The sequence below is a fragment of the Furipterus horrens genome, unplaced genomic scaffold, assembly GCF_987537825.1.
Source record: "Furipterus horrens unplaced genomic scaffold, mFurHor1.1.pri manual_scaffold_3, whole genome shotgun sequence".
NCBI classification, from domain to species: domain Eukaryota; kingdom Metazoa; phylum Chordata; class Mammalia; order Chiroptera; family Furipteridae; genus Furipterus; species Furipterus horrens.
In genome coordinates this window covers 17,346,310-17,358,012 of record NW_028327173.1, presented here as the reverse complement: position 1 = coordinate 17,358,012, position 11,703 = coordinate 17,346,310, and the positions used below count along the sequence as shown (strand labels likewise).

At 54.1% G+C, this 11,703-nt stretch overlaps 1 protein-coding gene across 2 annotated transcripts; it reads left to right on the top strand.

Moving 5' to 3' along the window:
- Positions 1-7,146: 7,146 nt before the first annotated feature.
- Positions 7,147-11,194, top strand: CD164L2 (CD164 molecule like 2). Of its 2 annotated transcripts, XM_090271507.1 has the most exons (6): positions 7,147-7,292; positions 7,746-7,913; positions 8,013-8,084; positions 8,596-8,640; positions 10,186-10,330; positions 10,886-11,194. In XM_090271507.1, the coding sequence occupies exons 1-6, from the start codon at positions 7,205-7,207 to the stop codon at positions 10,890-10,892; spliced, it is 525 nt and encodes a 174-aa protein (XP_090127633.1). In that variant the 5' UTR covers positions 7,147-7,204; the 3' UTR covers positions 10,893-11,194. The 2 variants fall into 2 exon arrangements, with proteins under 2 accessions (XP_090127633.1, XP_090127635.1); XM_090271509.1 differs by lacking the exon at positions 10,886-11,194 and having other exon boundaries at positions 10,186-10,334.
- The last annotated feature ends 509 nt before the right edge of the window (positions 11,195-11,703 follow it).

Genomic DNA, 11,703 nt, shown 5'->3' with positions numbered 1-11,703 from the left:
CGCGGCCACGGGAGAAGCGGCGTGAGTCACCCCGCCTCGCTCCACCCCCGGCCACCGGTTTGGTGACGTCAGCGCCTCGGCTAACCAATGGGTACGTCGCGTTGGGGCGCAGACCGCGTCGCGCGGCATAGTAATGAGGTCTCGCACCGCCTGCTCCCCCATTCATAAAAAGCGACCGCGGCCGCGGCCCCGCCCCTCCCGACTCGGCCCGCGCTGTCCTTGACGCGGCGCCCTCTGCGGGCCGGGGGTTTTGAGGGCGCAGGTGGGTGAGCCTTGGAAGTCTCAGAGAGGCTGTGGGGGACATGGGGGCAACGACATGGGGACCCGAATAAGCTGTGGGGTGATGGGACCCCCGAGTGGCAAGGACAGGCTGACGAAATTTAGGTGATGGAGACCGAGTGATGGGGCTAAATGCGTGTCCCTGCTGAAGATGACGGAGCTCTGAGGTGATGATGACAGGAGCACAAGGGAGCAGGGAGGTGGGTGGCGGTGACGGTATGAGCACGGTGACAGGATCTTGGGGGATGGTGGCTGAGGGACGCTGACGTAGAGAAGGAAGCCCCCAGGGCAACCATACCGTGTGAGGGTGACTCTGTGGCATGATGGGATTCAGAGACCCCAGGCTGGCAGAGGCAGTGTCAAGGGAAGATGGGGTGTGCAGGTGATGAGACTTCGGGTCACCATAACCCTGTCACAAGTGCTGAGATACTGAGGTGACAAAGCTACTGAAGTGAGGAGGGTTGTGGAGTCCTGGAATGAAGGTTCCAGGTGACTGTGGCGAGTGGGCCCAGGGTGAGTGGGGCAGGGTAGAGGGTCTGGACTGACAGTGGTCAGGCAGGTCGTTGCTGCCAGGACAGGTCTGCGATGCTGAGGCTGGCTGGATAAGAAGCTGGGTGACCTCACTCATGTCAGCCCAACAGCACCCTCCCAGCACAGGAGGGTTGAGCCTGGCAAGATTTCCAAACCTGCATTATTTATTCAAGGATCTGGAAAGCCAGCAGCGTGGTGTGTGTATGGGGGCCACTTCCCTGAAGCAGCTGGAGAGGGGAAGCCGGGAAGAACTTGGAAGCAGAACACCCGGCAGCTCAATCCCAGGGCAGGTGCCCCTCAACTTCCCGTCTCAGGCATCCTGGTAGGTTGGGTATGGAGAAGGAGCTCCCTCTTCCCCAACTCTGTCTGTCCTTGGTCCCAGATTTCTCCAGTTGGGTCAGATACGGCCAGTCCTGGGGGAGAGGAGCTGGCTGCTCTCCCTCCCTGTCTCTAGCTTTGATCCTCATTGGAATCACCCAGGCCCTGTGGAATGGGGGGCAAAGGGGGTAGAGATCAGGCTAGGAAGCCAGCGGGGCCAGATCCCCAGGCCCCACCCGACTTCTCCCCCAACACGGCACCACTGCAGTTCCCACAGTTAGTGTAGGGAAGGAGGAAGGAGGTGACAAGCTAGTGGCAGGGTACATGGGAAGAGGAGATGACCAGACTAGGGAAGATAATGCACTTTATGTAGGATACAGTGAGTTAAGGTGCTTAGCAGGTGGAGTTGATCAGGAGTGTAGACTGGATTCAAACCCCAATTCCTCCATTTCCTAGCAGCGTGACTTTGGATGAGTTTCTAAGACTCTTTGTGCCTGTTTTCTCATCAACAATATAGGGATAATGTTAGTATCTACCTCATAGGATCGTTGGGAGGGGCCTGGCACATTGTCAGCCTTGGCTGTGTGGGCTCCTGATAGTATATCTGGCAGGAGGAGGACCCCAGGGGGCACAGGTACACAGGTAGTAACTGAGTGAGCAGAGAGTGAAGAGCCTCAGGATAAAGAGCACAGACTGTGGATGAAAGTGTTCCTGTCTCTGTACCTTTGCGCTGGCTGTTCCCTCTGTCTACAGTAGAACCCTTCACTTCATTAAGGTCTCTGCACCCAACTTACTTCTTCTGAAGCAGGCTTCCCTGACCTCTATCCCAGATTAGTGCTCGCCTACAGTGCCTGGCATGTAGGGGATATTCAACAAATATTTGTTGACTAGATAATTAAACTAAAAGGCAACATCTAGAGAAAGGAAGTCCAGGAAGGTGGGGGTGTCAAAGAGAGAGAAGACAGGGGCAGCAGTGCCCCAGACATAGGTACCCACTTTCTTCCCCCTCAGAGCTAGGTCCCAACAGTTGTCCAGCTGGTCTCAGAGAGGGGTGAAAGCTGCTGGGAGGTTGGCATGAAAGGGTGTATAATAGACTATCTTCTGCTCTTCTGAGTGGCAGTGAAAGCTTTTACATTTTTTTCATAGTTGACTATCTCATTAAAAAATCTGCCCAATTACCACAGACAAAGTCATTGCAGAATCTTTACTCCTTTTTGCACCCACATTGGCCTTTCCCATTGCCCCGACCATCTTCATTCTGTTCTTGTGTTCCTTTTGCTTTTTTCTTGAGGTCTTTTTCTTCTCATACAGGCCATGACTTGCAAGTTTGTTCAGGTTCAATTTTCTTTGCATAATCCAAGAAATCACAAACTATGTCAAAGCCTTTTTTTTTTTTTTTTGCCAACACCAAAATGGGTTTTGACTCTAAATATAAAGGTGACATCTGGTGTGGTCTTGTACGTTTTGGCTAGTGTGTCCCAAATTTATGTCTTAGGTACGGTTCCTTCCCAGGGGGAAGGACACTGATGACCATATTGCCACTGAAGTAGTTGGTTGGCCAGAACTTCCTGATCCAGAGAGTGACTGTGTTGTTCATGGTGGAGGGAGATCCTCAGGCAGCCAGGAAGGAAAAGAGAGCAGTGATATCTCCAACCCTGAGAAATCCTGAGCCCCAAGAGACTCAAGTGAGCCTATGGATTTCCACATGCACACTCTCATGCTCCAAAACTGCCCCATGCCAACAGGACAATTGAGGCCATCACTGCCAACCAGCTCTCTCTTCCCCAAAGATTTGTTTTCTAGATGAAGGGGCAGCCGGGCCTTTTCACTCCTCCTCATGCCCTCTGACCTACCTCCTTGCTTCTCTGCGCCATCAACACCCTCTCCAATCCTTCCCACCTACAGGTGTCAAACCAGAGCCCAGTCCTTACAACAGCCCTGCATTCCAATTTCATAGGTGAAGCCCAGAGAAGTAGAAAGTGTTGCCCAGGTCACACAGTAAACGACAGAACTGAGATCCGAAGCCAGGGCTATCTGGTAACCCAAGTCCAGTGTGCCTTCCCATTCTAGCCTAGACCTCACCTTCATCCCAGACTGACAATACCTGCACTTCCCTAGCTGACCACCAGATGGCCATGAGCAATAACTTCCAGGTAAGACTTCTTTCCTGTGTGGGTCTAGGCTTTCAAGGGAGGTTTGCGTGTGTGAAACAGATAAGATCCACACAAACTCCTTGTCCAAGCCCCACAAATCCGGGCACCATCAGCACGCACATTCTTAGCACAGACCCATTCATCATTCAATTAAATATTCACTGACAGTTCTCCTGGGCTTGGATTTGAGTAAGTGCTGTCTATGGACAGAGATAATCTGGCCACATTCCTGCATTTCAACACTCAGTAACTATTTATTGAGCAACTGCTATTTTCCAGGTATTGTTCTAGACACAGAGAATACAGCAATGAACAAAAATGGCTGCCTTCTTCACGGAGCTTCCATGCGAATGGGGAGAGAAGGATAATCCACAAATAGATGCTTAATATGTTATTGAGTAGGAGCCCTTGAGGGTCTCACAGACTAGTGAGACAGACAATCATGTCCACAAACAGTCACAACATGGTACAGTATTGTTACTTAATATACACCTACTTAGCCCTATGTGTGTAGGGAGTTAACTCTGGAAGAAGATAAACATTGTTTCTGCCTTCATGGAACTTACAGCCTAGGAAACAAAAGAGTAATTTGATGTATGTTCTGAAGGAAAAAAGAAGGTGTCATGATGTAGAATAACCAGGGGAACTCTTTAGGGAGGCCATGGAGTGAGTCGTTTGAAGAGAGAATAGAAGAGTTTCAAGGAAAGGGCACAGCAAGTGCAAGGTCTCTGAGGAGGCAGAGTTGATGTGTTTGAGGAACAGAGAGGAGACTGGAGCCAAAGGGGGTAGGAACTGAGCTCAGAGAGGCTGGCAGGGGGGAGGGGGAGATCATATATGTCATGGAAAACAGTGAGATGGGAGTCATTGGTGGATGTAAGCAGGAGATTTGACTTCCATTTTCACAGGATTGCTCTGACTGTCGCTTGGAAAGCAGACTGAAGTGGGGAAGCAGAAGCAGGAGCCCTAGTGGGAGGCCACAGTCACCCAGGCAAGAAATGGGAAGGAGGTGGGGGCGCTGCTGTGGGAAAGCAGATGGCTTCAGATCTACCCGCTGGGACAAGTGCTGCAGCAGCTCAGCCTTTCTCTGAGACGGTGACAGAGGGCTTCCTGCAGGAGGTGGCCCTTTAGTGTGGTGTCATGAAGGATTAGTTTGCTGGACAGATGGAGTCAGGGAAGAAATGAGAAGCTAGGAAAATTTCCTGGCAAGTGAAATAGGGAAACTGAGACAGACAGCTGAGCACAATGGCCGAGCAATTTATAGTCAGGTGCAGATGGTCAGCAGGGCGGAACGCCCCAGTGCCTGGCAGGGGGCAAAACTGGGAAAACAAGGACCTCACCCTCAGAGTAACCTCTCCTCTCCTGGCCTTCCCTTCCTGGAGAGAACATCTAGGCCTCAGTTGTGTTTCAGCTCCAGGCCCAGAAAAGCAGCAAAACCAGGTGGGTGAGGCTAGAACCAACTGCAGTGACTAAAGACCTCCTGCCCTGTCACTGACCAATCAGTGGAGACCATGACCCTGAAAGGGCACACCTGGAGAACTGATGACTATTCTACCAAAACCCTCCCCTGAGACCTCCCGTAAGATTCCCACCTGCAAGAAGGAGGTAAAAGCCTCCACAAAGGGGAGCAGCTGCAGCCATTTCCTTTCCCTTCTTCTTCCCCCACTTCTTTCTCCACAAGCAGGCACCTCTTAACCTCTAAGGCAAAGGGCACTTGGCAGTTTGTCTCAGGCTAATCTCCTGAACCTGTCCCCCTTTTCTCTGACCTCCCAGTGAGCTAAGGCAGGCCAGTCAAGCCTTTCCTGTTGCTTTCTCTATGCTAAGCCCTTCCTTGTCTTACTGCCCGCAGCTTTAATAAATACATCCTCATAGTCACCTGGACTTGTGTTGTGAAATCTTTCCTATACAAAGTCAAGAACCCACACAATACAGCTGGCCCTAGGCAGACCCACTCAGGGCCAGGTCCATGTCTGGCAACAGAAAGAGGGCCTCCAGGCGACAGAACAGCTGTAGGATAAAGACAAGGGGGTATAAAAGGCAAGGTGTATTGCAGGAGAGGCTGTTATATCTTCTTGGAGGATAGGAAGGTGCTTGGGTGAGCCCAAGACATGCTGGAGAGACTTACTGAGCCAGGAGTCGAGGGGCTGTGGAGGCCTACCCATTCCTTACTAACACAGTTTCACTAGAGCCCTGCACTGTGCCGGCCAGCTTGGGGAAGGGCAGGAGGCTGGGAGGCAGTGAGGCCAGCAAAGAGAAGACAAGGAAGTAGGACTGAGGAGATATGCACAGGCAAGAAGCTGCAGGATTTTAATCTGGGAGACAAAGGAAGGGGGTGAGGATGAGACCATGGTTTCCAATTGGAGATGAAGGGGCCTTCCTGGGTGGGGAAGAGGGGCCAGGCAGTTTGAGGGCCTGAGGCACACTCAGGTGGAGGTGCCCAGGAAGCAGATGGGCCCAGGGGCACAGCAGAGAGGAGAGTAGCCTCTGGCCTCACTGGATCCTGAGCTACATCTTGCCTCCCACCCCCTCACTATAATTGCGTGCCCCTGGGCAGGTAATGCTACTTCTTCTTCTTTTTAAAGATTTTATTTATTTATTTTTAGAGAGAGGGGAAGGTAGGGAGAAAGAGAGAGAAACATTGATGTGTTAGGGAAACATTGCTTCTTCGTATGCCTCCAACCAGGGACTTGGCCTGCAATCCAGGCATGTGCGTTGACTGGGAATTGAACCGACGACCTTTCAGTTTGTGGATGATGCTCAACCTATGAGCCGCACCAGTCAGGACATGATGGTACATCTGAAACCTGCAATTTGGGGATGACAAAACCCATACCTAGAGGGTAGTATGGACATTAGATGAGAAGCTGCAAGTCAAAGCTCTTAGCTGAATGTACATTCTGCTAATAGTAAGGGGTCCATCATTGTTAACTATGCATGATTAGTTACAGGTGTGGAAGCTGAGAACGGAGCCCTAGACTGGAGAGGGAGATACTTGTTGGCTTTCAAATGGGAACTGATGGCAGAGGAATGGCCAAACTTACCCCTGCAGAGTAGACTAGGGCTCAGGACTGAACTGGGCCTTTAGCAATGAAGATGGGGAAGGAGGAAAAGGAGAAACAGGGCGGAGGGAGGGAGGGGAAGAGGAAAGGAAGAGGGGGAACGAGGAAGAGGAGGCACCCCCTAAGGAACCCGAGAAGTGGCTGTAGTGGGAGAAGAACCAGAAGAGGCGGGTACCAGGGTGGTTGTTGAGGCAGGAGGGAAAGCTGTGAAAAGTTTCAATTGCCCCAGTAGCAATGAGACTGGTGGCTTGATCAGAGGATGCTATGGGTTGGAGACAGACATGGGCTGAGGGACAGAAGAGAGGAGGGTGCAAAGATTGAAGTCAGGTGGGCGGCCAGAGCCTAGGGGCCAGCTGAAGCTCGTCAGCAGTCGTGGGGCCTGGTCAGAGGATGCACTTGGCAAGGCCCCGCCTGTGCCGAGCCTGGAAGGCAGGAAAGTGACCTTGCTTCAAATCCAGATTTTGCTACTAATTCTGTGACCTCTAACTAGCCATTCACCTTTTCTGAGCCTCAGTTTCCTCACCTATGAAGTAGGGATAACTAACTCACTCCTCAACAGTTTCCATGAAACTGCCTCTGGGGATTTCCAGGGACCTGGTTGGCTACTAATCCTGGGCCCTGCCCCCTCTTGTCAGAGCCCGGCTCCAGACCCCCGAACCCAGTCCCACCTGACCGCGCCCACTAACCACGCCCTGTCTGGCCCGACCCCAGCCCATCAAGCCCCGCCCCTCTGGTTGCACCGTTGGCTCCGCCCACCTTGCCCCGCCCCTATGGGTCCAGTCTCGTTTCCCACACCCTGGCGGAGCGAGTCCAGAAGGGACGTGGGACACCAGCTCTCCGCCGACCCCAGTCCCCGCCCCCGCGCCCATGGCCTTGCCGGGACCCCGAGCCTTACGGGCCGCGCTCTGTGGCGGCTGTTGCTGCCTCCTCCTGTGTGCCCAACTCGTTGTGGCTGGTAATGCTGGCCAGGGTCTGGTTAGGAGCCGGGGCAGGTGGAGTGTGCCCTTTACCCAGCCGCCTTGTCCAGGAGCAGTCAGGGCTGAGGAGGGTAGTGGGGGAGCAGAAGGGGACTTTCCAGACGTGTGCGCGGCTCCAAGGGTGGGTAAAGGCGGCTCCAGCTGTGTGTAGAGCCCCGTGTATGTATAACATAGTAGGAAGCTTCAGGTGTGTCTGGGGGAAGCAGACTCAAATGTATCTAGGAACCCCAGGAATGTGCAAAGGGAAAGGACTCTGGGTGAATGTCCAGGAGATTCTAGGTGTGTAATCATGTGTTTGTGGAAACTCCAGGTGTGTAGTGGGGACTAGGGGATCCAGGTGAGTGTATGTGTGTGCAGAGGATGAGAGCAGCAGTAGTGGGGAAGGGGAGCTGCTGTTTGTATTCAAGGAGTTGTTTCCACCCCACTCCCAGGTAAAGGAGCTCGAGGCTTTGGGCGGGGAGCCCTGCTCCGAATGAACATCTGGCCAGCTGTCCAAGGGACCTGCAAACAGCTGAAGCTCTGTGAGCATTGTGTGGAGGGGGACAGAACGTACAATCTCTCTGGCTGCGTGTGGGAGCAATGTCGGCCCGAGGAGCCAGGTATGGAGTTTGGTCCTCCCCAAGTTGAGTCCCTCAATTCTGAGCCCCGGGACCTTGGCCCCTCTCCCCAAACCTCTCCCTTGCACCTTCTCACACTAGGACACTGTGTGGACCAAGCTGAGGTGGTCGAGGGAGGTTGCTCTGTCTACAACCACTCAGAGTCATGTCCGGGTAAGGGGGCTCCCGCTGGCTGAATTTAAGGTGGGGGAGGGGGTTGAGGTGTCCCCAGGAGGAATCTGTCTCTCTCTCTTGAGGAGAGGACATACCTATGAACACCTGGGTCCAGTTTCAGTTCTGCCTTTAGCTCACCCAGAACTCTGGCCTGTTTCCTTATCTGTAAATTGGTACCGATGGAGGATACAAGAAAGGCGTGTGGAGGGGGTGGGGGAGTTAGCTCCTCTAATTTAAAGCATAGTAAGGACTGTGGAAGTTCAGAAGGGAACAAGGGAGGGCTTTCTGGAGGAGGTGGCATCAGAGGTGACTTTTAAAGGTTGCAATGGAGAGAGGGCACATCTGGTGAAAGGAACCGTGTGAACTAAGGCCTGAAAGTATGTTGGGTGGGTCTGAACCTGGGACAGAGGACCTGATCTGAGTCAGAAGTCCAGGTGTTGGCCAGGCCCGGGTCTTGATGGGACTCAAGGGGTGGGAGAGCTGGCTTCTTACGGATTCCCTGTCTTTTTAGCTGCCCACCACCACCCCACCTATGAACCAAAGACAATCACAACAGGTAGGTACTACCTGGGGGAACTGGGCAGTGGTAGGACTAGAGGTTCAAGGAAAGACAGATGGGCTGAGGCACTGACATGCTCTGTGACCCCAGACCTGTGACTTCTGCCTCTGAGCCTGTTTCTGCATCTGTAACATGGGTTGGATACCACCTCACATTGTTGCTGTGAGGATTTTATGAAGGGGTGTATAGCACCTAGTTAAGTGTCTGATGCAAGGAAGGCAATTAAGAAATGATGGGTTCTAATCCCTTCTTCCCAACACCGCTTCTGAGAACTCAGGGTGACTCCCTAAAGGACCTTGAGGGTGATGGCTCAGGTTGCCAATGAGATGTCCACTGTGACCACCTACTGGTCCAGAGAGGGTCACAAAGCAGATTCCTGGCAGAACAGAGGCAAGAACCCCACCCCTTGGCCCCCACGGCCCCTCAGGGCCTGGAGTTCAGCAGACTTGGCAGGAATGGCTGAAGAGGCTCTTGGTTAATTAAAGCCAGAAACGTGATCTCAGAGGCTGAATTATTGATGGTTCAGCTCCCTCCAGCTCAAGCCCCAGATCGGTCTTGTGCAGCTCAGTTCTTCCCTCTTCTCCTCTTCCCCAGAAACGGCTCCCTGAGCTGCGGCTGGAACCACCCTTTGTCCTTCATATTCTCAGAACTCCTTACACAAGCTACAGTCTCTGGGGGGCGGACCCAGGTCCCAGCTGGGGCCCAGTCCACTGCCCCAGAATGATCTCCCACCACCAGCCCTGCGCTGCCCTGGGCACTGGGCCCAGGACCTGAAATCGAATCCCTGGTGAGAGTTGATGGCTAACGTGGCACAGCTGGGAGCCATCCAGGCACAGTCTGATAACCATGAGCCCTAAGGCAGGGCGGGGGAAGGGGTTAGGGGACACTGTGTGAGTTTGACTCTGGAAAGGTCTGGCCCTTAGAGCACGGCTTCTTCCTCTGGCACACATCATCTAGTCTCCATCTAGCCACTCCCTAGGGTAGGCCCAGGGTGGGCCTCCGCTTTTTCCTCGGCTCCTTCCCTTTCTAAGTAAGGGCTCTGACACAGGGTAGTTCCAGGGTCTCCGGAGTCCTGATAGGGGACCACATCATCTGTATCTGGGCTTTGAACCCCGAGACCCAAGGTTGAAACGGGTCTGGATGCCTGGGTTCTGGGTCCATCCTCATCCTATTGGACCAGTGTGAGAGGGAGTCTGGAAGGGAGCTCAGGTGTCCTCTGATCCATGTGAGCAGGAGGCCCAGAGAAGGTATGAGAAGCATCAAGCCACAGAGCAATTCAGGGGCAGAACCAGGGCTGGAGCCAAGGCCCTGCGCTGCCCAGCTGGGCACTGTCCCTCCCACCAGGCACCACCCAACTGCCCACAGGACTCGACTGAACCTTTTAAGCCTGCTGTTCCTGGTTCCCATAATGAGGACTGGGGCCTCCAGGTGACCTGTGTAGGCTACTGGGGTAGGCCTGAGGTCCTGGTCCTCACAGGTTACTGGGGTGAGCCTGGGATTCTGGTCCTCAGTGGCTTGCTATGTATGACCTGCACCCTGCAGGGAGCCCCCTTGTCCCTGAAGCCCACAACTCTGGCTTTGATGGGGCCAGCTTCATTGGAGGCATCGTGCTGGTGCTGAGCCTGCAGGCAGTGGCCTTCTTCGTCATGCGCTTCCTCAAGGCCAAGGACAGCACCTACCAGACACTGTGAGTACCTGACCAGCCAGCGGAGACTGGCTCACTTCCCCTACCCCAGTCCTGCTCCTCGGGTCCCCTTAAGTGACAGTGTACTGTCTTCTCAGTGGGGCAGCCCTTAGGGCAATGACTCCCTCCCAGTGTCCCCCATGTGAGCTACACCCCTCCTACCTCCCCCAGCTGTGAGGTTCTTTCTGCCAGGTACTGGCTGGGACCAGGACTCAGCCTGGGCCTGGTGTCTAAGAGCCCAGCTGAGCCTACTTGTCTTTGTCCCTTCATGCTGCCGGCAGGGAGGAGAACCAGTAGGTGGTAGCCCAGGCGAGACTGTGGCCTGCAGCTCTGGGGCCTTGGGCAGGACCTTGGCTGTGTGTGCAGTTTGGTTTTCCTCTGAGAAGGGGAGCTGCTTGGAGGTCCCCGTGTGCCGTGTGTGCTGTGGGGTGGGTCATTGCGGCCTCCATTAAAGTGTTTGCTCTTCCAGCTGCTGCCTGTTCTCAGGGAGGGGGGCGTCCTCAGCCTGGCTGGGGTAAGGCCGCCGCCCTGAGCACCCTCCCTGTCTGGCCTCTGCAGAATCTGATCCCCTCAGGCCTGGATTCCGCACTGAGGGGAAGGAGGACGAAGAGGCTGCCCTCTTGGCCTCCTTGTGGGAGCTGGGGATGGGAAGAAACTGTGGCACTGAGCAGTCTCGGTGTCCAATACCTGACATTCCTTCCTGTCCTGGGCCTGGCACCTGCAGCTGAGAGCATCCTTCAGCCACCTCCTGTCTTATCTATAAGTCATCCCTGCTGGCCCCCTGCAGGCCCCCTGCTCGGCATTGCGTCTGTGCCTGCCCTCTTCCCACCGACCTGGCGTGGGCATTGCCATTTGAATAAAAGAACTCTCTCCAGCACTGTGCTTTGTGTCCTGCGTCATGGGCTGTGTGTGGACTGGGTGGGGTGGGGATATGGCCACTGTCCCCTCCTTAATTAGAGTTCAGCCTTGGACTGTTGATGTCATCTTTGAAAATATTTTTGTCTGTTATATGTGTTTAACCCCCTTTACAGGTGCGTGTACAGAGACTCAGACATCCCTGCAATTCTCAACAGCCATTGCTGCACTCAGGCCCTCCCCCCACCCTCACTCCCACCCTGTCCCGGGCCCGGAAGTCTTCTCTGACTAATAACATCCCTCACTGAGGACGGCCTGTGCTGGAAACCAGGCACGTGGCTGAGAGTCTGATCTATAACCCCAGGACTGTTCTGGGAAGTGAGAGGCAACAGTAAAGCGATGGCTGAGAGTTCAGCCTGTGGAAACTAACTGCTCTGTGTGAACTGGAGCAAGTCATGTAGTAGCTCTGGGCCTCAGTCTCCTCATCTGTAGAGTGGGGTCACAGCAGAGTCTCCGTCTCA